The sequence below is a fragment of the Oncorhynchus clarkii genome, chromosome 10 (genome assembly GCF_045791955.1).
Source record: "Oncorhynchus clarkii lewisi isolate Uvic-CL-2024 chromosome 10, UVic_Ocla_1.0, whole genome shotgun sequence".
In the NCBI taxonomy this organism is placed as follows: domain Eukaryota; kingdom Metazoa; phylum Chordata; class Actinopteri; order Salmoniformes; family Salmonidae; genus Oncorhynchus; species Oncorhynchus clarkii.
Genome location: NC_092156.1, coordinates 28,247,306 through 28,270,188, shown reverse-complemented (window position 1 = coordinate 28,270,188; position 22,883 = coordinate 28,247,306). Strand labels below are relative to the sequence as shown.

The following is a 22,883-nucleotide window of genomic DNA, read 5'->3' as shown; positions in this document are numbered from 1 at the left end:
GGAGTACTTCTTTTTGTATATTTTCCCTTGCTGCTTTCCGATCGAAGAGCTGAGAGCTGTAATTCAAGAAAATCCTTAAAGGAATAACGTCCCTGTAAATATTCTCAAGTATTCAGGTACCCAACCATCACCCTGTCGCTGTTATTGAAAATACTCCCCTTATTCGTTTTTGAATAGGATAACTTTTAGAGGCTAAACTTTTAGAGGTGTTTTGGAGTCCCTGCCGTGCCACAAAGTGCTTTGTAACACATTTAGTGAGGCCATCGATCCACTAGCAGCACCCCAATGTAAAGGTTATTCAATAGCATAGGGTGGGACTACAGTAGCTCAGAGCCTAAATTAACTCTGTGGCATAGGTGAGACCTTGTGGGATGTGGCGGCCATGGCGGCCCATATAGATCTGTAGCTTTAGAGATTATGTCCATTGATTTGGCATCACAGTGTGGTATTGAGCGACGGGCCGACGGCTGGCAGAGAGAGGAGGTCTCCTGGCTAATGTTGTAGTTCTGTGATTACAGGTGCCGAGGGAGCCGTATTCACCAACTCTGTGGAGACGCCACACGTCAGGGCCGAGCCCTTCAAAGAGCTACGGTAAGATAAGTTTCTCTTTGAATCCACCCTGATGCACACACATAATATACATGCACACACACGGCCGGGTTTGGGTACGGTGTAAACCTTGGTGTGTGGTGAGGGAGGGTGTGAGTGGAGTATTTCCTTTTAAATTATTCACTAACCCTATGCATACTGCCACTGACAACCATTACTATATATTCCAGCCAGATAAGTGGTGTTTTAAAGATTTCTGTAGATGTTCTGCTGACAGGGCCTATACTGCAGGTGTGTCCTGTCATCAGACTAAGGTTATTTGCTTGTGCTAAGGCACAGCATCAAAATCTTCCTTTTGGTTCAGTTTTCCTTCTTAATGGGGTAGAGAATGATATGTGAGTCCCCACCTATATGCTAGCATACAGTATAAACATACCTTTTTTGTAGTCAACTAAAATCACAGTATAGTTTTTAATAGTTTAGAAACAGCAGATAGGCTCCACTCACAGGTAGATAGATACATTTTACCCTTGTAGCAAATAATACAGTGTAATATTACTTTTGGGGACTCCCGAGTGGTGCAGCGGTCTAAGACACTGCATCTCAGTGCTAGAGGCATCACTACAGACCCTTGTTCGATTCCAGGCTGTATCACAACCGGCCGTGTTTGGGATTCCGATAGGGCGGTGCACAATTGGCCCAGCTTCGTCCGGGTTTGGGTGTGGCCGGGGTAGGCCGTCATTGTAAGTAAGAATTTGTTCATAACTGACTTGCCTAGTTAAATAAAGGATCATTAAATATAAAAATTAGCTTTGGAACAGGCCTACAGGATTGGACTTTCTTCCAATGACCTGTAGCTTGGAAAGACTCGACTCTGTGAAGCAATTTACACTCCTCGAGCAACTCCATCCCGTCCAGTTGAGTGTTGATGAAGAATCATTTGGCTGCGTTGTTGTGTGGTCTCCGACATGTACAGATCAATGGCTGTATCTTTGGCAGTGGATGAGCCCCCTCTCTACTCAGATCAATGCCCGGATGCTCATCAGAATGTAATTAAAGGAGCTTCTCATGAACTAAAACAAACATATGAAGTACAATGCCAATATCAGAGGCAAGAGACATAGAGAAGGGAGAGAGGGAGAGGGGTAAAGAGAAGTAGAGTGTGGCTGATGGCTGACAAGTGGTGGATTAGACATGGCAGGGAAGACAGATTTGTAGGGAGAGAGATAATGAGCAGTTAGTGCCACTTGGAGCATTGGCCTCCACCGACACACAGGTGACTATACTACCACACAACCACCCAAAACATATCTGGACAGACACACACAAGCACACTCTTCACCTTCCAATCTACAACATGGGTGTCAAACATATAGCACAGTGTTTTGGGGTCCAATCCGGCCTGTGTGCGTTTTGAGATTATCATTTGGGTGGGGGCGAAACAAAGTAAATATACTTTAAAATGACTAAACCCAAATTTAAACTGTGTAGAAATGATAATGGACCTACATTTATACAGTTTTGCTGACTGTCCAGCTCACTTACAATCACAGAAATGAAAACTAGACAGTCAGGGAGTATCAAAAATTCCCAAAACAATAGATAGAGGACTCGTTGCAGACCAAATGGAGCCCCCGGGGCAAAATGTATTTGACACCCCTGCCATAAAATGATGTTTGTAAAGCCACAGACACAGCACCTCTCTCCCTCCCCCTGGCCCTAACAGAGTGAGAGGAGAGAAGGGTACAGTGGGCCCACCCTCATTGACAGTTGACACTGGTTATCATCCCTGCCTCCACATACACCAAACATTCTGACACCCATCAATCAAAATGAACACTCTGTATGAACACGCAGTTCATAGCATCACCGTGCTACTGTAGCAGCCCATGCATCATCCTTTACTTTCAGAACAGAGGAGGCCCATTCAGTGGTATTTAGATAGAACTGTACAGCTTCTTCATGTAAATGAACCGTGACTCATCAATCATTTACGGAGCTTTAGACATGATCATTTAACCTTTTACTGCAGTGGGCTAAATCTGGGTCAGACAGTGACTCTTGGTAGTCTTAAAAAAATCTACTTTGAAACAAACATATACAACGCATAAACATGGTTATAGGCTTGCAAAAAAGAAGACACCTGTACCATGTCAGAGTTTGCATCGAAATATTACACTTTATATACATCACAGAAGACTGAAATATAACACAATTGTTTGACATAGAAACAGCTGATTTTTGGCAGCATTTTTAGGAAAAGGACAGATCACTTTGAGTGATGCTCCGGAGCTCAGCATACCATTCCCAGTGTAATTTTTAGTTGGAGGCTAGGGCTTTTTCTTCTATTTATGCGCTCTTTTGTAACAAGTAGCCAATTGAAAATGAGATATGACCCAAATTATCCAATTACTTTGGAAAGAGGGGTGAGCGCAGTGGAGCATGAGTAAAATCTAATATTTCCATAATGTGTTGGAATCCATGGCAGGCATCAATTCAGGATCCCATCATGTTCTATTTTGAGAGTCATATTCTCCTACTTAGAACAATAGCCGGCATCATATCTCTTCGGTTGAAGATCATGTGTCATCCACATTACATGTCTTTCTATTGAATACATTTCTCACTTGTGGCAGCAGAAAGGCGGACAGGAATATTTGACAGATGTCCTGACCCGTTCTCTACACAGATAAAGACAAAACAATATGACGCCTAGCTTGAGAGCAAAAAAACATCACAATAACTCCTTGAACATGGAATGTGTTCTCAAGAACGAATGTGACAAACCCATAAAAGGCTTCCTTTGAAAATGGAGCCACTATTTTATCTGGCTTTATTATTCGACCGTGTCGTGACTTGACTTTGACATTAACATTGACTGTTGTTTTTCGAATTAACTAAATTTGTCTAATTGTTACCTGATTAAATGAATCACGTAACAATTAACTCATTTGGATCTGGAGCAGTTCTATAAAGAGTTACCATCTCCCGAATCAAACTCTAAAAGATCTTTACCTATCACACCTATAAACAGTCAACTTATTATTCAAAACCTCGTATCATATCACCATTCTGAACAGTCATAACCTCCTTGCATCTAACCAGAGCCTTACTTATGATTCAGTACCACACAAATTGGTTTCGTTATTTATTTACCGGATAATTAAATGTGAACACAGGATAAACATACACACTCTGCACCGGTTATTGACTGGAGACGTAATATGCTGAAAACAGGTCCCTAGCGGAATGACAACAACATGGCTTCTTGTTAAAGAAGAGAGGGAGAGAGAGGGACAGAGACACTTGACATTCAGAAACTACTCTCACCTACAATAACCATGTACTTTGCACACGAACCGCAGCCCTCTTTGAGCAAGAAATCATTAATGTATTTACTTGAAATGCCTGGGTTCGCCGGAGATTTCTCGGTGAACGGGGCAGTCTTGGAAAGGGTGATGGGCCATTTCGCGGCACGCTTGTAAGGCTCTGATTGTCCAAAATAGTTCCAACAACTCTTCTACTGTTGTCCTTCTTTGTAGTTGTTCGGTATCCGGTGACTTGTCGTGTAGTCCTGAACAGAACTACAGAGTTAATTTTCCTTCCATTCGCTCTTTAAGATACTTCTTTGAAGATAGGCTTGCCAACCTTATCGATGATTCCCCAGTGGGGTGATGAGAGTAGAGTAATACGATGGTTTGAATCTCTCCACCTCATGTTGAGATTCAAACTTCAAACCATTTTAAACGTGTAGCAGCCGCTTCATACATTTTCTGGTTCCTTCTGTTTTTTTCTTAACCCATTATTTATACATTTTGCTCAAAAAGGGTGGTTCCGGCAGGCTGGCACACTCCCTGACCTCACTCCGGGGCAGTGACTACTCACTATGCCAAGTTATGCGGAAAAAATTATCTCTTATAACTTCTCAAATCACATCCTTCTCTTAACAAAAACACTTTCATCATGTTCCATATTACATGCACAACCCTTAGTATGGAAATTTCATCTGTGTAGTGGGTATACTTTCAAAGTTACAGTATTTCCTTTATTTCATTTTTAATGACATCACAAAATAACAAACATAATGACATTAGTGTTCTATAGATCGCCTCTGACCATTCCCCACATTCTACGTTAGAAATATTGTTCCAGTGTTCGCTTTTGAGCGTGTTAGAGTTTCAGCGGGAAAAAGTATGTTGCGAATTTTGAAAGCACAGGCCTGGATCTTCTCCGTTAATTTACAATAGGACGTGAGTTGTTAATCCCCACTAGTTCTTTCCTTCCCCCTCTGGGTGAGAGGGAGTCTGATTGAAGTTATTCATTGCCAACCTGATCTGACCTATTTGGATTCTCGTGGACAGTCATGAAATCTGTCATAACTGTTATACCTTTGAGTTGAGTTTTGGAGGTGATTTGTAATCATTAAAACAAATTCTGTGTCTGTAGTTCGGCTGAGGAAGTAGGCCCTGGTGGAAATGCAATAGGTTTAGCGCTTCCATCCACACTGCAATAAGACCCAGACATGTCAAACAGACCCCCATTTCAAAGTGTATATTTGTCAGAGTAATTGGGCGAACATAGTGTGCCGTTGCCGATGTTCAGGTCACAACATTATTTCAGAAAGCCACAATCACACTAATCACTGGAGATAATAAACTCTACTGTTATCCAATCAATTAACTCTATGATCACTTGTCCGGTTAAAGTAGGATACATTTCATTTAATTTCTCACAGTTGACCACTATACAGATAATACTGTATGTATCAGATCATAATTAGCTATGATTAGGAGACGTTGTGAAGGACACAAAAGGGAAAACACACCGCAAAAATATGGCGTACATTTACATTGTAATCCCATGCAATTTCTTTCAATTGGAAAAGCATATAATTTACACAATGGCATATTTGAACTCTGGTGATATGAACGAGGACGCATGAAAAGTAATTGACCTTTGATCTCGGCTGGAGATGTTGATGGTGGTGCATGCCACCAGAGGAAGGGAGGGAACAGAGAGAGAGAGGGGGAAGGGAGGGAGTCACTGGTGGCATCTCATATTCTCGGTGCATGCAAATGACCCCTTATCTTCCTGTTTTACGGGTGATAATCAGCGGGGGGAGGGGGACTCTCTGTGATCCTGAGTCGACACCAAGGATACTGTTACTGTAATGTTATGTCTTATAATCGGTTTATTTTCCCTCCAGCAGCATCTGAGACACACAACACAGCCCAACCCTGAATACAGATAGATGGCCAGGCTGAGGCTCACACGCTTTTCAAAGAGGAAGAGCACTTTGGGCTAAGATTAATGGGAATTATTGTTTGGATTTCCAAACCAATAAATACTTTTTTAAATTCCTTTATTGTGATTCTAATCAATGATTGAACAGTTGTTGTTTGACTCTTTTCTGATCACAACATGACAACAACATATGACATGATGACAATGTTTTGTCCTTCATCTTTACAGTGAAGATAGTAAGCTGTTTCTCATCCTGCTATACTGATGTCAAACTCCAAATAAAGTTTTGTCCTGTTGTGTTGATCACCTCTGAGAGGACATGGTGTACCATCACAGTGTTATTCTGCTCATTTATGTTTTAGCAGACACAATTAGCACTATGTTTACTCTCTAAGAGTGTACATTATGTCCAAAGCATTATGCCCATATGCCCGCTCCCTGGTTGGTCAATATTTCCAATTACATACTGAGATAGTGACCATCTCCTTGATTTTAAACATAATAAAATAAGTATACATGCTGTAGAGTCCTATACCCCACTCTGGATATGTAGCCTATTTTGAATTAGCTGGATATGTAGCCTATTTTGAATTAGCTGGATATGTAGCCTATTTTGAATTAGCTGGATATGTAGCCTATTTTGAATTTCTGCCTAGATTCAGACTGCTTGAATATTATAAGCATTTGATGATTTCCCAGTGTGGACAACATTGCACACCTGTCAAATCAAATCAAATCAAATCGTATTGGTCACATACACATGGTTATCAGATGTTAATACGAGTGTAGCGAAATGCTTGTGCTTCTAGTTCCGACAGTGCAGTAATATATAACAAGTAATCTAACAATTTCAAAACAACTACCTTATACACACAAGTGTAAATGGATGAATAAGAATATGTACATATACAGTGCCTTGCGAAAGTATTCGGCCCCCTTGAACTTTGCGACCTTTTGCCACATTTCAGGCTTCAAACATAAAGATATAAAACTGTATTTTTTTGTGAAGAATCAACAACAAGTGGGACACAATCATGAAGTGGAACGACATTTATTGGACATTTCAAACTTTTTAAACAAATCAAAAACTGAAAAATTGGGCGTGCAAAATTATTCAGCCCCCTTAAGTTAATACTTTGTAGCGCCACCTTTTGGTCTGGACTTTGACTTGGCCATTCTAACACCTGGATATGTTTATTTTTGAACCATTCCATTGTAGATTTTGCTTTATGTTTTGGATCATTGTCTTGTTGGAAGACAAATCTCCATCCCAGTCTCAGGTCTTTTGCAGACTCCATCAGGTTTTCTTCCAGAATGGTCCTGTATTTGGCTCCATCCATCTTCCCATCAATTTTAACCATCTTCCCTGTCCCTGCTGAAGAAAAGCAGGCCCAAACCATGATGCTGCCACCACCATGTTTGACAGTGGGGATGGTGTGTTCAGCTGTGTTGCTTTTACGCCAAACGTAACGTTTTGCATTGTTGCCAAAAAGTTCAATTTTGGTTTCATCTGACCAGAGCACCTTCTTCCACATGTTTGGTGTGTCTCCCAGGTGGCTTGTGGCAAACTTTAAACAACAATGGATATCTTTAAGAAATGGCTTTCTTGCCACTCTTCCATAAAGGCCAGATTTGTGCAATATACTAGATGTCTGCAGTTCATCCAGAGTGATCATGGGCCTCTTGGCTGCATCTCTGATCAGTCTTCTCCTTGTATGAGCTGAAAGTTTAGAGGGACGGCCAGGTCTTGGTAGATTTGCAGTGGTCTGATACTCCTTCCATTTCAATATTATCGCTTGCACAGTGCTCCTTGGGATGTTTAAAGCTTGGGAAATATTTTTGTATCCAAATCCGGCTTTAAACTTCTTCACAACAGTATCTCGGACCTGCCTGGTGTGTTCCTTGTTCTTCATGATGCTCTCTGCGCTTTTAACGGACCTCTGAGACTATCACAGTGCAGGTGCATTTATACGGAGACTTGATTACACACAGGTGGATTGTATTTATCATCATTAGTCATTTAGGTCAACATTGGATCATTCAGAGATCCTCACTGAACTTCTGGAGAGAGTTTGCTGCACTGAAAGTAAAGGGGCTGAATAATTTTGCACGCCCAATTTTTCAGTTTTTGATTTGTTAAAAAAGTTTGAAATATCCAATAAATGTCGTTCCACTTCATGATTGTGTCCCACTTGTTGTTGATTCTTCACAAAAAAATACAGTTTTATATCTTTATGTTTGAAGCCTGAAATGTGGCAAAAGGTCGCAAAGTTCAAGGGGGCCGAATACTTTCGCAAGGCACTGTAAATATGTGGATGAGCGATGGCCGTGCGGCATAGGCAAGATGCAGTAAATGGTATAGAGTACAGTATATACATATGAGCTGAGTAATGTAGGGTATGTAAACATCATATAAAGTAGCATTGTTTAAAGTGACTAGTGATACATTTATTACATCCAATTATTAATTATTAAAGTGGCTAGAGATTTGACTCTGTAGCCACTCAATGTTAGTGATGGCTGCTTAACAGTCTGATGGCCTTGAGATAGAAGCTGTTTTTCAGTCTCTCGGCCCCAGCTTTGATGCACCTGTACTGACCTCGCCTTCTGGATCGTAACGGTGTGAACAGGTGGTGGATTGGGTGGTTGTCTTTGATGATCTTTTTGGCCTTCCTGTGACATCGGGTGCTGTAGGTGTCCTGGAGGGCAGGTAGCTTGCCCCCAGTGATGCGTTGTGCAGACCTCACCACCCTCTGGAGAGCCTTACAATTGTGGGCGGAGCAGTTGCCATACCAGGCTGTGATACAGTCCCACAGGATGCTCTCGATTGTGCATCTGTAAAAGTTTGTGAGTGGTTTCGGTGAGCCAAATTCGGTCAGCCTCTTGAGGTTGAAGAGGCGCTGTTGCTCCTTCTTCACCACGCTGTCTGAGTATGTGGACCATTTCAGTTTGTCCGTGATGTGTACGCCGAGGAACTTAAAACTTTCCACCTTCCCCACTGCTGTCCCGTCGATGTGGATATGGGGCTGCTCCCTCTGCTGTTTCCTGAAGTCCACGATCATCTCCTTTGTTTTGTTGACATTGAGTGTGAGGTTATTTTCCTGACACCACACTCCAAGGGCCCTTACCTCCTCCCTGTAGTCCGTCTTGTCGTTGTTGGTAATCAAGCCAACCACTGTAGTGTAGTCTACTTGATGATTGAGTTGGAAGCGTGCATGGTCACGCAGTCATGGGTGAACAGGGTGTACAGGAGAGGGCTCAGAATGCACCCTTGTGGGGTCCCAGTGTTGAGGATCAGCGGGGTGGAGATGGTGTTTCTGTCGGTGGCCATTATGTGATTATAGTTATAACCCAGGCCCCTTTGTTGCCTTTTCATGTCCTCATTTTCCAAATGTGAACAAATGAAATGGCAGTAATATACTAGAATATAATAATATGATATATAATATCATAATACAATTCTAAAAAACAGTCAAGTAATATCACAGCAATACATAATGGAAATCTGATATGATTCAAGATCTTTCATCTAGAATTCATCCTCCACTACAACATTTGAATGTCTGTGTGAAGGCAAAGCAAACCCATTTGATATTAATAAAGATGACAGCTAGTTATTTGAATATAAATTCGGCTTGTTGTTTGTTGGTCATGTGATCGATACTTAATTTCCTTTGTTGGGCGGCGGCTGAGGCTGGCAGTGGCCAGAGAAGACAGAGAGAGGGAAATGAACTGGAAGCTCTGCTACTGCAGTCACAGCCACAACCTCTTATCCCAGATCATTGTCTAGTGTCTCCCTGTCTCCGTTCCACACTCTGGTTCATATCTCCTATCACTGACAGAGTGATAACAACACTCCCCCAACAGATAGACATGGATAGCATATTCTTACACAATGGAGGCCCTATGTATGAACCACTGATACATATGGCAGCAAGCAGAAATCATTTAGGGAAATCTCAATTTACCTTTCACTTTTAGTGTGTTTTAGTCACTTTTAGTGTGTTTTAGTCACTTGATGTGTGTTGTAGTCACTTGCTGCAGCAATGAACGGGGTGGACAGGATGACAGAAAGGATACACGATCAGTTGGATAACGAAGCAAACTATCTTCCTTTATGTGTAATCAGTGAACGCATTACCATGTTGATTTAAATCTCCATTGGTACACTCCACATTAGCATTCCAGAATAATTTCATACACTCTCACAGCTGTAATATGCTGACTGTGCAAGCGGCAGGACTTACGGTTTCATATTTTACTGAATAAAATATCCACTTTTCAGTATGTTCAGACTACATAATAGGGCAACAATATGTGAATATACGGATATACTAATCACAATATTTCACATTGTTTGTCTGCATGATTTAAATCTAATATTAATTTGAATGAGGAAAATTCCACTTGACCAATAGTTATTGCTCTAGTATCTTCTAGTGCCGCGGGTGCCAATAAAATCTATAGTGCCACCAACTGGTCTGGTGCAGCCATCTAAGGTTGCAGTGACTTTATATTCACACAGCTTCTAAGGATATATACACTGAGTGTAAAAAATATTAGAAACACACAAGGTGTCAAAAGCGTTCCACCGGGATGCTGGCCCATGTTGACTCCAATGCTTCCCACAGTTGTGTCAAGTTGGCTATATGTCCTATGGGTGGTGGACCATTATTGATACACACAGGAAACTGTTGAGCATGGTTGCAGTTCTTGATACACTCAAACCAGTGCGCCTGACACTTATTACCATACCCCGTTCAAAGGCACTTAAATATTTTGTCTTGCCCATTCACACCAAATGGCACACATACACAATCCATGTCTCAAGGCTTATAAGTATTTCTTTAACCTGTCTCCTCCCCTTCATCTACACTGATTTCAGTGGATTTAACAGGTGACATATATAAGGGATCATAGCTTTCACATGGATTCACCTGGTCAGTCTATGTCATGGAAAGAGCAGGCGTTCCTAATGTTTTGTACACTCTGTGAATACACTCCGATCCGAGGCGAGATAAACTATTCATCATGTTTTGTGTTTTGGTAAGAGCACGGAGTGATTTAATGCACCCAAAAAGCCTCAACCAATCAACCAAAGGATATTAATGGCCATGTTCGAGAGGATCAAAACCGTAATATATAATGGGTAAATTGTTACTGACTGATCTACAAATAATAATGAGTAGTTATTTATGATGCAAGGTTCTTTGTAGATCAGTCAGTTGGCATTCACCTGCACTGTCGGCTGCAGTGTCAGCTGCAATGTCGAACAAGCCCTCCGGGTATCCTACAAAAGGAAATTTTCGCAAATTTTCCCAAAAACAGATGTCCTGACACTGTATGCCAATGACAAATTTAACATGGTTCATCATGGTAATGTCTTTGATGAACCTAAAACATAAAAATGTGATAGGTCACTGTGAAGTGGATTTACAAAGTATTTAAATGGACACGTAAAATCAGATTTTCTGATTGATCAATAACTCAGCCATCGCTTAACAAATCCCTTAGCTTTTCTCTATCTAAGTTAACAGATCTACCATGGGCCTACATACATATGGGCATACATTTGGTGTTATTTGGAGGCGGATATGAGGGTTTAAGTGAGACTGCTTATAACTGAGGCACCTATAGGCCAATCAGTACCATTCCTTTTGACCAAGTCAATCATGGCCTGTAGTTTCTGTGTGCCAAATTAGAAAAACTATTACCAATCTACGCTTGACTTATTAATAACAATAGCTTTGCTGTGAACCCCTAATAAATCATCTCTACCCCATGGCTATGGTTCTTATGATTTCTCCTGGGTATTCAGTCATTCATTGATGGAATTGTCTCTTCTCTCTCTTCCAGCCTGGAGTCTCCCACTCGGTCTCTGTACATGGAGGCCCCTAAAGGAATCCAGATCCTAGCAGAGGCAGGGGACATCCAGGCCACATGTAGAAGTGACCTACGCCTAGAGTCCAAAGACGGAGAGGTAGGGGGCCCATTCTCTCAACTTTTATCTTTGCATATTTTCTTACTCCTCTGTTAAAGTAGTCATTGATCTAAAGGATTTCACTCCATAGCGTTTATTTTCAAGTTATGTCAGATTAGTTAATCACTGATCTCATGAAGGAAGGAAGTCAGAAAGGAAGAAAGGCTGCATTAAGAGTTCTTAAACTGTGTATACTCTACATCTGTATATCTGTCTGTCGATGTTATGATCTGAAGTGAATGTTGATGAGGGTAAAACTTCACTTGTTCGATCGTTGCCCTTGGGTTATTCTTCCAAAGTTTTATCAGACAATTTAACAGAATCATGGGACTATTTGATTTAACACATGAACAGAGGCCCCTCTCAATTTTATCGACTTGATGTGGCTTATATCAAACATTTAGTGCTTTGCCATCTTCCTCATGTAACTGCACCCCTGCTCTCACACTCCATTTGAGTTGCCTTCCAACTGTCCATTTGTCACCTGCCTGACTCGTGGACAGACACTTCACAAGACACCTCTCGCTCTCTAGGATCCCCTTGGCACTTCCAACCGCAATTAGTGGTGAGGTTTACCTATTAGAGACCTGCTGATACCCGGCCCCCGGCCTCTCTCTCACTGCAGAGATTATCTCAATAGCAGATGTGTGGAGAAGTCAGCTGAGACTCCCTACTTAAAAGTGTTACAGGTCATTTGATAGGAATGCTTCCCTGAGGCGCCTGGAAATGACTCCTTTTACCTTTTATATTAAGAGCAGATCCTCTCCCGGCTAGGGAAATACAACCCCTTAAAAGTCCCGGGAGGGCGAGGGGGAGAGGAGGTTAGAGAGATGGGATTTAGACTGACTGTCTGGTTTGGTGGAATGGTAAAGATGGGCGAGAGAGAAGTACTGTACCAATTCAAATGATAATACCGGAGTAAAGTGAGAAGTTATTGTTGGAATTGATTGGTAGCTTGAACGCTGGGTATGGATTTGTCCATCTTAAATCATAAAGGAGTAAATAATTCAGCGTACAGAGATGAGTTGGGTGTGTGGCCGTTAAGAGGTTAATGCCATAAACGGCTTTGTCTATCGATAGCCACTTCTCTTTAGCCCAGAGAAGAACGGCAGAGGTGCTAGAACAGGTAATACAAACAGATCTACAGTATATTGTCCACAGTGCTTTAAGTGATTTATCATCTCTCATTGTGATTGTCTTGAAGTTAGGTAGAGGAGGCTATACATGGGTAGAGTCACACAGTTCTCTCTCTCTACTCTCTCTCTCTCACTCACTCACCCACCTATCCAACTATATATGCGGTAAAGGAGTCAATGGAACGTGGATGTTTAATTGACCAGATTGGCGCACATTCAACAAACCTGATCTAACAAAGTGGATATTTGTCAAGTCTGTCATGATTTATGTGTTGTAACAGACCCACAATGTGGTTACTTAAGTTCAATGTGGAAATATTTGTCTGTTTTTGCTGCGTAATATGTAATAATATAATCAAGTTTAGAAAGGGTGGGGCGGGGGACACAGCTATATCGGTCTGCTAATACAGGACTAGTAAAGGCGCAGTGCACTCCTTTTTTCAATTATTCAATTATTTTTATTTGACTACATCCCGTTTTTATAAGATGGTTATAATAGTTCACATACAGAAATCGGTGGTTGTAGTCAAAGTAGTTTTGAACTGTAATGCTGTTGATTGGTAATGATGACATGGTTTTTACCTCAACATAGTGTGAAATACACGTATAAATAATAGCCTAAATGTAGGGTAATTTTGTTTGGGGGCAATGAGGAGACTCAGGATCTTTCCCCCACAGCCCTTTCCCTCATGTGTTTCCATGGCAATTCCAGTGTTTTGGTCTAGTTCGATTGACCTCTTTACCACATCTATACATAAATAAATAACATGACTCTGTCCTCATTTAACCCGTTGTCTCCCTGTGGTTAGATCACTTTGGACGCGCGGAGGATCAGGCTGCTGCGTCTGCCTGAGGGCAAGGCCTCACCCTCGGGGACCACTACCAGACAGACTGTCTATGAGGTGTGTGTCTGTCCCAACGGGAAACTCTTCCTATCACAGGCCGGGACAGGCTCCACCTGCCAGATCAGCAACAATGTCTGCCTCTAGAACACACACATGCACAAACTAACACTGAAACACACACACACACACACACACTAACACTGAAACACACACACACACACACACACACACACACACACACACACACACACACACAAACACACATGCAGAACATATCAAAACACGCACTCACTGAAACATACATACATACATGCATACATGCATACATGCATACATGCAAACATACATACATACATACATACAGTGGGGAGAACAAGTATTTTATACACTGCCGATTTTGCAGGTTTTCCTACTTACAAAGCATGTAGAGGTCTGTAATTTTTATCATAGGTACACCTCAACTGTGAGAGACGGAATCTAAAATCCAGAAAATCACATTGTATGATTTTTAAGTAATTAATTTGCATTTTATTGCATGACATAAGTATTTAATACATCAGGAAAGCAGAACTTAATATTTGGTACAGAAACCTTTGTTTGCAATTACAGAGATCATACGTTTCCTGTTGTTCTTGACCAGGTTTGCACACACTGCAGCAGGGATTTTGGCCCACTCCTCCATACAGACCTTCTCCAGATCCTTCAGGTTTCGGGGCTGTCGCTGGACAAGACGGACTTTCAGCTCTCTCCAAAGATTTTCTATTGGGTTCAGGTCTGGAGACTGGCTAGGCCACTCCAGGACCTTGAGATGCTTCTTACGGAGCCACTCCTTAGTTGCCACGGCTGTGTGTTTCGGGTCGTTGTCATGCTGGAAGACCCAGCCACGACCCATCTTCAATGCTCTTACTGAGGGAAGGAGGTTGTTGGCCAAGATCTCGCGATACATGGCCCCATCCATCCTCCCCTCAATACGGTGCAGTCGTCCTGTCCCCTTTGCAGAAAAGCATCCCCAAAGAATGATGTTTCCACCTCCATGCTTCACAGTTGGGATGGTGTTCTTGGGGTTGTACTCATCCTTCTTCTTCCTCCTAACACAGCAAATGGAGTTTAGACCAAAAAGCTCTATTTTTGTCTCATCAGACCACCTGACCTTCTCCCATTCCTCTTCTGGATCATCCAGATGGTCATTGGCAAACTTCAGACGGGCCTGGTCATGCGCTGGCTTGAGCAGGGGGACCTTGCGTGCGCTGCAGGATTATTTTCCATGACGGCGTAGTGTGTTACTAATGGTTTTCTTTGAGATTGTGGTCCCAGCTCTCTTCAGGTCATTGACAAGGTCCTGCCGTGTAGTTCTGGCCTGATCCCTCACCTTCCTCATGATCATCGATGCCCCACGAGGTGAGATCTTGCATGAAGCCCCAGACCGAGGGTGATTGACCGTCATCTTGAACTTCTTCTATTTTCTAATAACTGCGCCAACAATTGTTGCCTTCTCACCAAGCTGCTTGCCTATTGTCCTGTAGCCCATCCCAGCCTTGTGCAGCTCTACAATTTTATCCTTGATGTCCTTACACAGCTCTCTGGTCTTGGCCATTGTGGAGACGTTGGAGTCTGTTTGATTGAGTGTGTGGACAGGTGTCTTTTATACAGGTAAGGAGTTCAAAGAGGTGCAATTAATACAGGTAATGAGTGGAAAACAGGTGGGCTTCTTAAAGAAAAACTAACAGGTCTGTGAGAGCCGGAATTCTTACTGGTTGGTAGGTGATCAAAAACTTATGTCACGCAATAAAATGCTAATTAATTACTTAAAAATCATACAATGTCATTTTCTGTATTTTTGTTTTAGATTCCGTCTCTCGCAGTTGAAGTGTACCTATGATACAAATTACAGACCTCTACATGCTTTGTAAGTAGGAAAACCTGAAAAATCGGCAGTGTATCAAATACTTGTTCTCCCCACTGTACGTACATACATACATACATACATATCGAAACACACGCACACTGAAACAAACATCCACATGTATACTGAAACACACACATGCAGTGAAACACATAGACAAATGCACATAACGCAACACATAGAAAAACGTATCTACACATACACAGAAACACACGCAATCATGCATATACATTGACACTTAGGGGGTCTGTTCCTTCTAACAGCCTTTGACAGGAACTGAGAGGGATCCTCCTGAGATTTACAAAGAGACACTCGGAGTGACAATGTTCTGTTCAATGTCCTGAAGACAATTTCAGTACCAGAATCACTAGGGTGATCACCCACATTAGAAACCCTGCAATATCCTGCCATTTCCCCATCTCTCTGCTTCATGCCACCTACCACACATGTAGTGATAGAAGGCTCATTGCTATTTTGTTCAATGATAAAAATTTGAGCAGTTCTAAAGATATTGTAACTTTTGAAATATGAAGAGTGTAACAATAGTGTTTTCTTTTGTGAATCATTTTGACTGTCAATGTGTCAGGCTTGGTTTCATTTTCATATCATGTCAATTCATGTCAACGTTGATTTTTTTAAATCGTGAAGAAAGCAAAAGCAGCACAGATTTTAAACCTACACCACTAACAGAACATTAGTAGTAGTAGTAATAGTAAACATTGCATGGTGATGGTCTTCACAGGTGGTCACCCTACCAATTCCTCGTACTGGGAGTGACCCACTCTGTTCAAAGAGGGGAAACTGTGCCTGTGCCTTATATCAATGCACTTGTGGCAAGGAGAAGCACATCACACAGACTTTATTTTGTCAACATTAGTTTTTCCTTTTGGTTCAATCCTTTTTGTGTGTAGAGGATGGGAATGCAAAGATATCTCTGACTCACCCAACTGCATGCAACCACACCCTCTCTCTCTTCTTCTCCTGTCGTTTTTTTTCAGTGGTTTAATGCCTTTGACAAGAAGATCAGGGCCAACATGTTGGTAAACACATGGTTTTTGTTTTTGAAATATAAGCAAGAGCGTCAACTTTTTATACCGTTTATCTGTAAATACACATAATCACATCTGAGTGTGTCAAGGGCACAACCTCATGAAATGAAAAATCTGCTCTTTTTCTAAATTAAAGCTTTTATATATCATGTGTTTTTCAAACAACAACAAAAAGATTGAATAAGTAAATATCTTAATATTCTACAGGTTAGCATGTTTAGTATACCATGTTTGCCAGTTGGGAAAGGTTATATTGCTTTTTCTTTATTTTGTGTAAACTTCTCACACACTGAGATCAACAATACAATGAAACGCTTGCCCATTTTGTTTGGCAGTTGGGGGTGAGGTCTTTGCATTCCTTGCGTGTGTCGTGTGGAATTTGTTCTACTAATAGTTTTTTTTAATGTCTTCTATCGACTGTGTATTTGGCTTTACTTGTTTAATGATGCTCAGAGTTACAGACACACAAACCAAAAAGCGGAGTGGCCCCTACTATGACATAGTCATCCTGTACGATACTCATTGAGTACTTGTCTTGTCCTTAGCTCCCATACACTGCAATCCTTCTGAGGCGATCTGAAGTGAACAGTGTCTGTGTTCAAGTTCATTAGAGAGCAAAAGGATTTCCTAAAGTCCACTTTGCCTGGCATCAACATCTGCTTTTTTTACTCCATTTGAATGGGGCCGTTTGCCTCATTTTGCACCACCTGTTATTAGCTCATCATCCATGCTGAAGAAAGCAATACAGTCTTCAGGAGGGTTTTTACCGCAGGGTTTTTACAGCTCTGTCAATGTTGTGGAGCATTGTGCTACTGTATATTCAAGAGATGTTATGTTTTATATCGCCTCTGTAAAATTATATAAATATAATTTTTTTCTCCACATAAAAGCATTTTATTTATTTAGATTTCCGATGTGCACACTGTAAAATGCCACTGAGTATTGTTGAGAGTATATAATAAACTAAATTGCAAGATGACTGAACCATTTCCCCAGGCACATTGCATTTAATTTGGTCTGTTTTATAGTTATTATTGTCTGAAAAGCAGATCAGTTGTACTAAACTACAGCATTCTTATATTTCAGTTTGGCACCATCTAAAAGTTATGAGACACACATACTGTACATACAGTGCCACATCCCTTTCACAGTTGTCACAATTTTTTGCCTTGATATGTCATCTAACAAAGGATTACATTGGATTTTTTCCCTGCTGGTCTACAAACCCAGCTACTTCAAATTAATAAAAAACTAAAACTAAGATGTCTTCGTACCTCAGAGTTAATACTTGAACCATTAGCAGCCATTACAGCTGTGAAATACTTTGAATAAGATTCTACCAACTTTGCATAATTCTTAGGGCAACTTATGTCCATTGTTTTTGTCAAAATGTCTCAAGCTCAGTAAATGTGGTTGGGGAATCTTTGATTAACAGCATTTTTCAAACATTGTCTCTGATTTTCAAGCATATTTAAGTCAGGACTGATACTGGAGACTCAAGAACACTCAACACCACTAGAAAGCCATTATGGTGTGTCTTTTGAAATGTGTGTAATTATCTTCCTGAAAAAATGAAACTATATCCCAGGATTAGGTATTCAGAGGTTTGAGGCAGGTTTTCTTCAAACTTTTTACCTGGGCTTTGCTCTTTGAATATTAATTTTGATCCTAACAAACTCCCTAGTCCCTTTTGGTGACATGCATATCCATAACATGATGCTGCCACCACAATAATTGAAAATACAGAGGATCAACAACATTGCATTTACTCCACAATACTGGCTTTTAAACCAAGGCATTGTTGAATACTCATTTCTGATTGGCTTGAAGGGCATTCTAGATTGGCATTATTTCCCTATAATGCACAATATATAAGCACAGTAGAATTCAATGGCTATAGTTCATTCTTACATGTTTGGTTTGAAATGGTTTTGAAAGCAAAAATCTAATTTAAAACATAATTGTCAGATTTGTAATATAGCAAGCTAGGACTGAAGGTTTGGTTGACTAAACTAGCAAGTATGTTTGTCTGTTTGGCAACTACTGTAGCTATCTAGTACACTTTCTAGCTACTTCAGTGGATGTTGAACATATTCCTGTAAAATGAACACATTTGTAGGGGAAATGTGTTAAATTATAGCCATGGTAAAATAGTGATAATCAACTCAGGGCTCTATGCATTCTCTTGAAGCTTGCGTTTTCTGGAGCACACCTTCCACGTCGCACATTATTTTCCATAGAACCCATACCCCCTCGTTGGTTATCCCTTACATATGACAAAGTGCAATGATGGAAGCCTGTGTTAAAAAGTTCACTCCAAATATTATATTATGTTTGAACAAGGCTGTTAAGTAATACTGCAGGACAACATGCCAAATAAATGTACTTTTAGGCCTAAATGAAAAACTTTAGGTTGGGTCAAATCCAATACAACACAAGAGTGAAACTGTGGTGGCAGCATCATGTTAAGGGTATGCTTGTCACCAGCAGTGACTAGGGAGTTTGTCAGGATCAAAATAAATATGAAAGTCGCAAAAACCCAGTTAGAAAAAAACCTCAGTCTTCTAAATACCTAACCCTGCGATAGTTGTATTTTTCAGCAGGACAAAATGTCTTTCCAAGTTGTGTTGAGTGTTCCTGACTGGTGCAGTCAGTCCTGACTTAAATCTGTTTGAAAATCACAGATAAGGTTTGAATATTGCGGTGCATCAATGATTTCCAATCAAATTGACTGAGGTTGAGCAAATTTGACAAAATCAATAGATATATGTTGCAATAAGATATATGTTGTCCTAAGAGTTGCCATACGTTGGTAGAATCTTATTCAAAATCATTCACAGCTGTAATGGCTATCAGAGGTGCTTCCACCAAGTATTAACTTGAGGTGTGAAGACATAAGCAATCAAGACATATTCATTTTTTTATTGTAATTCATTTGGAAAATGTTATATTTTTTCTTTCACTTTGAAATTTTCAACAAGTTTGTATAAATCTGTCAATTTTTTTTATCTCAATTTAATCTTTTTTTTATTACGTTTTAAGGTTGCAAATTGTGATAACATGCAAGGGATGTGTAGACTTTCACTAGGAACTGTGCACATGCACGCACGCGCACGCGCACACACACACACACACAAACACACACAGTGTACAAACATGCGTGTGTCCAGTGCTAATTGACTGAATCAGAGGAGTGTATCAACACCACCCAAATTGACATTGACTTTAAATCCCAATCACGCTCTAATGCTTAATTTACACAATACAGATTGAATAGAGCCCTAAGTATTTGCTAAGTGCCCAGTCACTAGTTGACTCTGCCACAGTCCCAATAACGGACTAAGGATCGTAAATCATTCAAAGCAGACCCAGTCCTCCAGCACTCTCCTGTCCACTGCACACATGATATTCTAACTATCAGTTATTGAATAGTCTCTGGGTGTTTTTGTCATTCTTTATGTAAGGCCATCCTTTCTTCAACATCCTGATCTCTTAACTAGGGCTTTCCAAGGTCAAGATGGTATTTTATTAATTTAGGATAATTGCATGTAGTTTGAATGAACAGTCAAACACTAGACATTGCTTCTGGTTCTGGGTACACAAATGAACAGCAATTAATACTTCCTCTAAGACTATTCTAATAAGCCACAAATTAATCATTGCCTTCGTTCAAGGCTGTCCTCTGAAACAAGTCTGTTAGCCCATACTGAATGAAGATGTAGGAGCTCAGTTTATATAGGATGTGGCTACTTTCCGATCAGATTTTCCTAAAGGGCTTTATCAAATATATTTTATACATATTTTCAGAGGGATTATCTGACATGCATGACTTCATATGGATTATTTTGGACCGTTTACATGATTTGTGAAATAATTCCCCTGTGAATATGGTAATAAAAAAAGCAAACCCTCAAAATGAAACCCTGCCAATAGAACCAAACACACAAAAGTCTCAAAAGGGTCTATGAATTGACAGTGTTTATTTTATAGACTGAGAGTGACAGATGGCTTCGAACATAGATAGACTTTCTCTGTTATGATGGGGACATAGTTATACTGTATGTTCAATGGGCTAACCGCCAGTGGCTCCAGACACATAAATATATCAGAGCTATCATTTTACAAGACATATTGCTTTGATCTTGTGTGCTAGCTACAGTATGTGTTGTCTCTCACACCTCTCCAGTTGAACAAGGTCTATTGAGCTAAAAACAGGACTTTGAGTGCATTGTTTATAATATTCTAATTTACTTTTAATTCATTAACATGGGTGTAAACACTACATGATTGAAGGACATATATTTTGTCAGTTTTGAGAAATTGTGCATTCTTGTGTAATTTGTTTACTTCTTAGCTTCACAAAAATGTGTTACACCATGTGTCGATGCGATTTTGAACAGCATGTGAAAGGAACACAAAATGTTGATGAGGACAAATGTTGAAAAGAAAACAACACTCAATCAATCACATTTTCGCTTCGTACCTTGCTTTGAGTTTGGCATGATGGGCCATTCTCCCATCTGTTTGAAAATAGTGTAAATACAGATATTAATTTGGAATGTTATCTCTGTTATTAACCCAGAAGTAAAATCTTGCGTAATATGGTCAGCGTGATTAACTTCTGTGTTCATGCATATTAGAAATTGAAAGTTCCACCAAAGACTATGTCTCCACTCTTGCAAAAGGACCCCCCCCCCCTTCCAATCCGTGTGGGCACATGCGCGAACCACTCAAGGCGAAGCAGTTTGAGCACCGCCTTCGCCAAATCCTGATACGTCCAAATAACCAGTGACGAAACCCCAAAAAGCCTGAACTAATGCTGCTCGTTATCTCACGCATCCCATTTAGTCCCGGCAGATTCTTCAGTCTACATGCAGAATCTGCCCACGGGAGATTATTTGGAAAGGGACATCGGTTACCTGTCTTCTCTTCAATCAAAAGTTCATATTGTTTCATATTTCAAGATGCTGATCTGATATATCACTTTCAAAAGTGAAAGCTATGTCATCCATGTTGTGGTATGACATTAATTTAGTTCACATACATTTATTTAGTCATCTCATTTAAATTTTACATTTCAAAATGGTGGGTTGACACATTTTTGCTAAAATGGAGAAATCATTTTTTTTTCTTAGTTTGTTTTTTTACCTTGCACATTCTATGCAAAACAAATGGATATAGACATCATTGTAATAATGCGAAGATGTATGTCAGTTAATTAACTATCTTAATTTTATTTCTTTATACAGTTTGTATTTATGAATTGAGCTGCAATCTAAACTGTATCAATAAACTTATTTTAAAAATAGTATATTCATGTGTGGACATATTCACTCTGAGTACAAGGAAAGGGAAACATGATACTGAACATTTTGTCCATCATATAACTGTTCATCGTTTTCATTAACACCAGGTAAAGCACATCTCACAGCATGAGTCACCTAAACACAAAGTAATGGGGAATGTAGAGTGATTTTATCTCTCACATCTTATACATTAGTGCAAAGTGGACTAAGAGAAATTACTGTAAAGTAGAGTGAGTTAAGTTGAGACGTTTTTTACATTCAGCATCAAGTGAAATATAGTATTCTTTCAAACAAATAAATCTACAAATATTTCAGGATGTTGTCTATCCCTGGAAATAATCAGAATTCATGTAAACATAACCGTTTTGAAAACATAGCTTGTCAAAAAAGAGGTCTCTAGGGACAGGGTCAGTTGAGCTGCCTTGGGGTAAGTGGGTGAAGGTGTCCTGTGACTGTGGGTAATGGTGCTGGTAGGTCAAAGTTTAATCAATTTAATGGGGGTACGGTATATTTTAACTGTATGCCTAAATTCAGATATAGATCTCTCTTTTCAATATCACTTAACCATTCATATCTTGACCAGTTGTCTGGGACAGGGATGTTATTTCAGTGTGCCAATTCATTGGAAAGTTATCTGCATTTGAGGCTACGAAGCCCATTAAACTGGTCCATGAGATTCTTTATGTGTTTAGCAAGCTCAGACTGCATTGTCATCAGATAAGACGGTGTGTACCTCTGCTACTCTAACATAGCCTCTCTTTCACACAGGTTCATGTTCATTTTAATTTTTGTCACTGTACCTTTTCAGTGTCATTTAGTCTATGTGTGCATCTCATGCTGCTACTCAAATTCAATTCTTCCATTCTCTCAC

At 40.2% G+C, this 22,883-nt stretch overlaps 1 protein-coding gene across 2 annotated transcripts in view; it reads left to right on the top strand.

The window, feature by feature from the left end:
• Positions 1-22,011, top strand: part of LOC139418227 (delta-sarcoglycan-like) — a 105,877-nt gene extending 83,866 nt beyond the window's left edge. Inside the window, exons 6-9 of one of the 2 annotated variants that reach the window (XR_011635287.1) lie at positions 519-591; positions 11,650-11,773; positions 13,719-14,117; positions 15,690-22,011. Coding sequence is in view for 1 of the 2 variants with exons in the window: in XM_071167517.1 (XP_071023618.1) it covers positions 519-591; positions 11,650-11,773; positions 13,719-13,811; positions 15,601-15,633 (323 nt within the window). In the remaining variant the exon portion in view is untranslated. Of the gene's footprint in view, positions 1-518; positions 592-11,649; positions 11,774-13,718; positions 14,118-15,600 lie in introns of both variants that reach the window. The other variant, XM_071167517.1, reaches the window with a different exon arrangement.
• Positions 22,012-22,883: the final 872 nt, after the last annotated feature.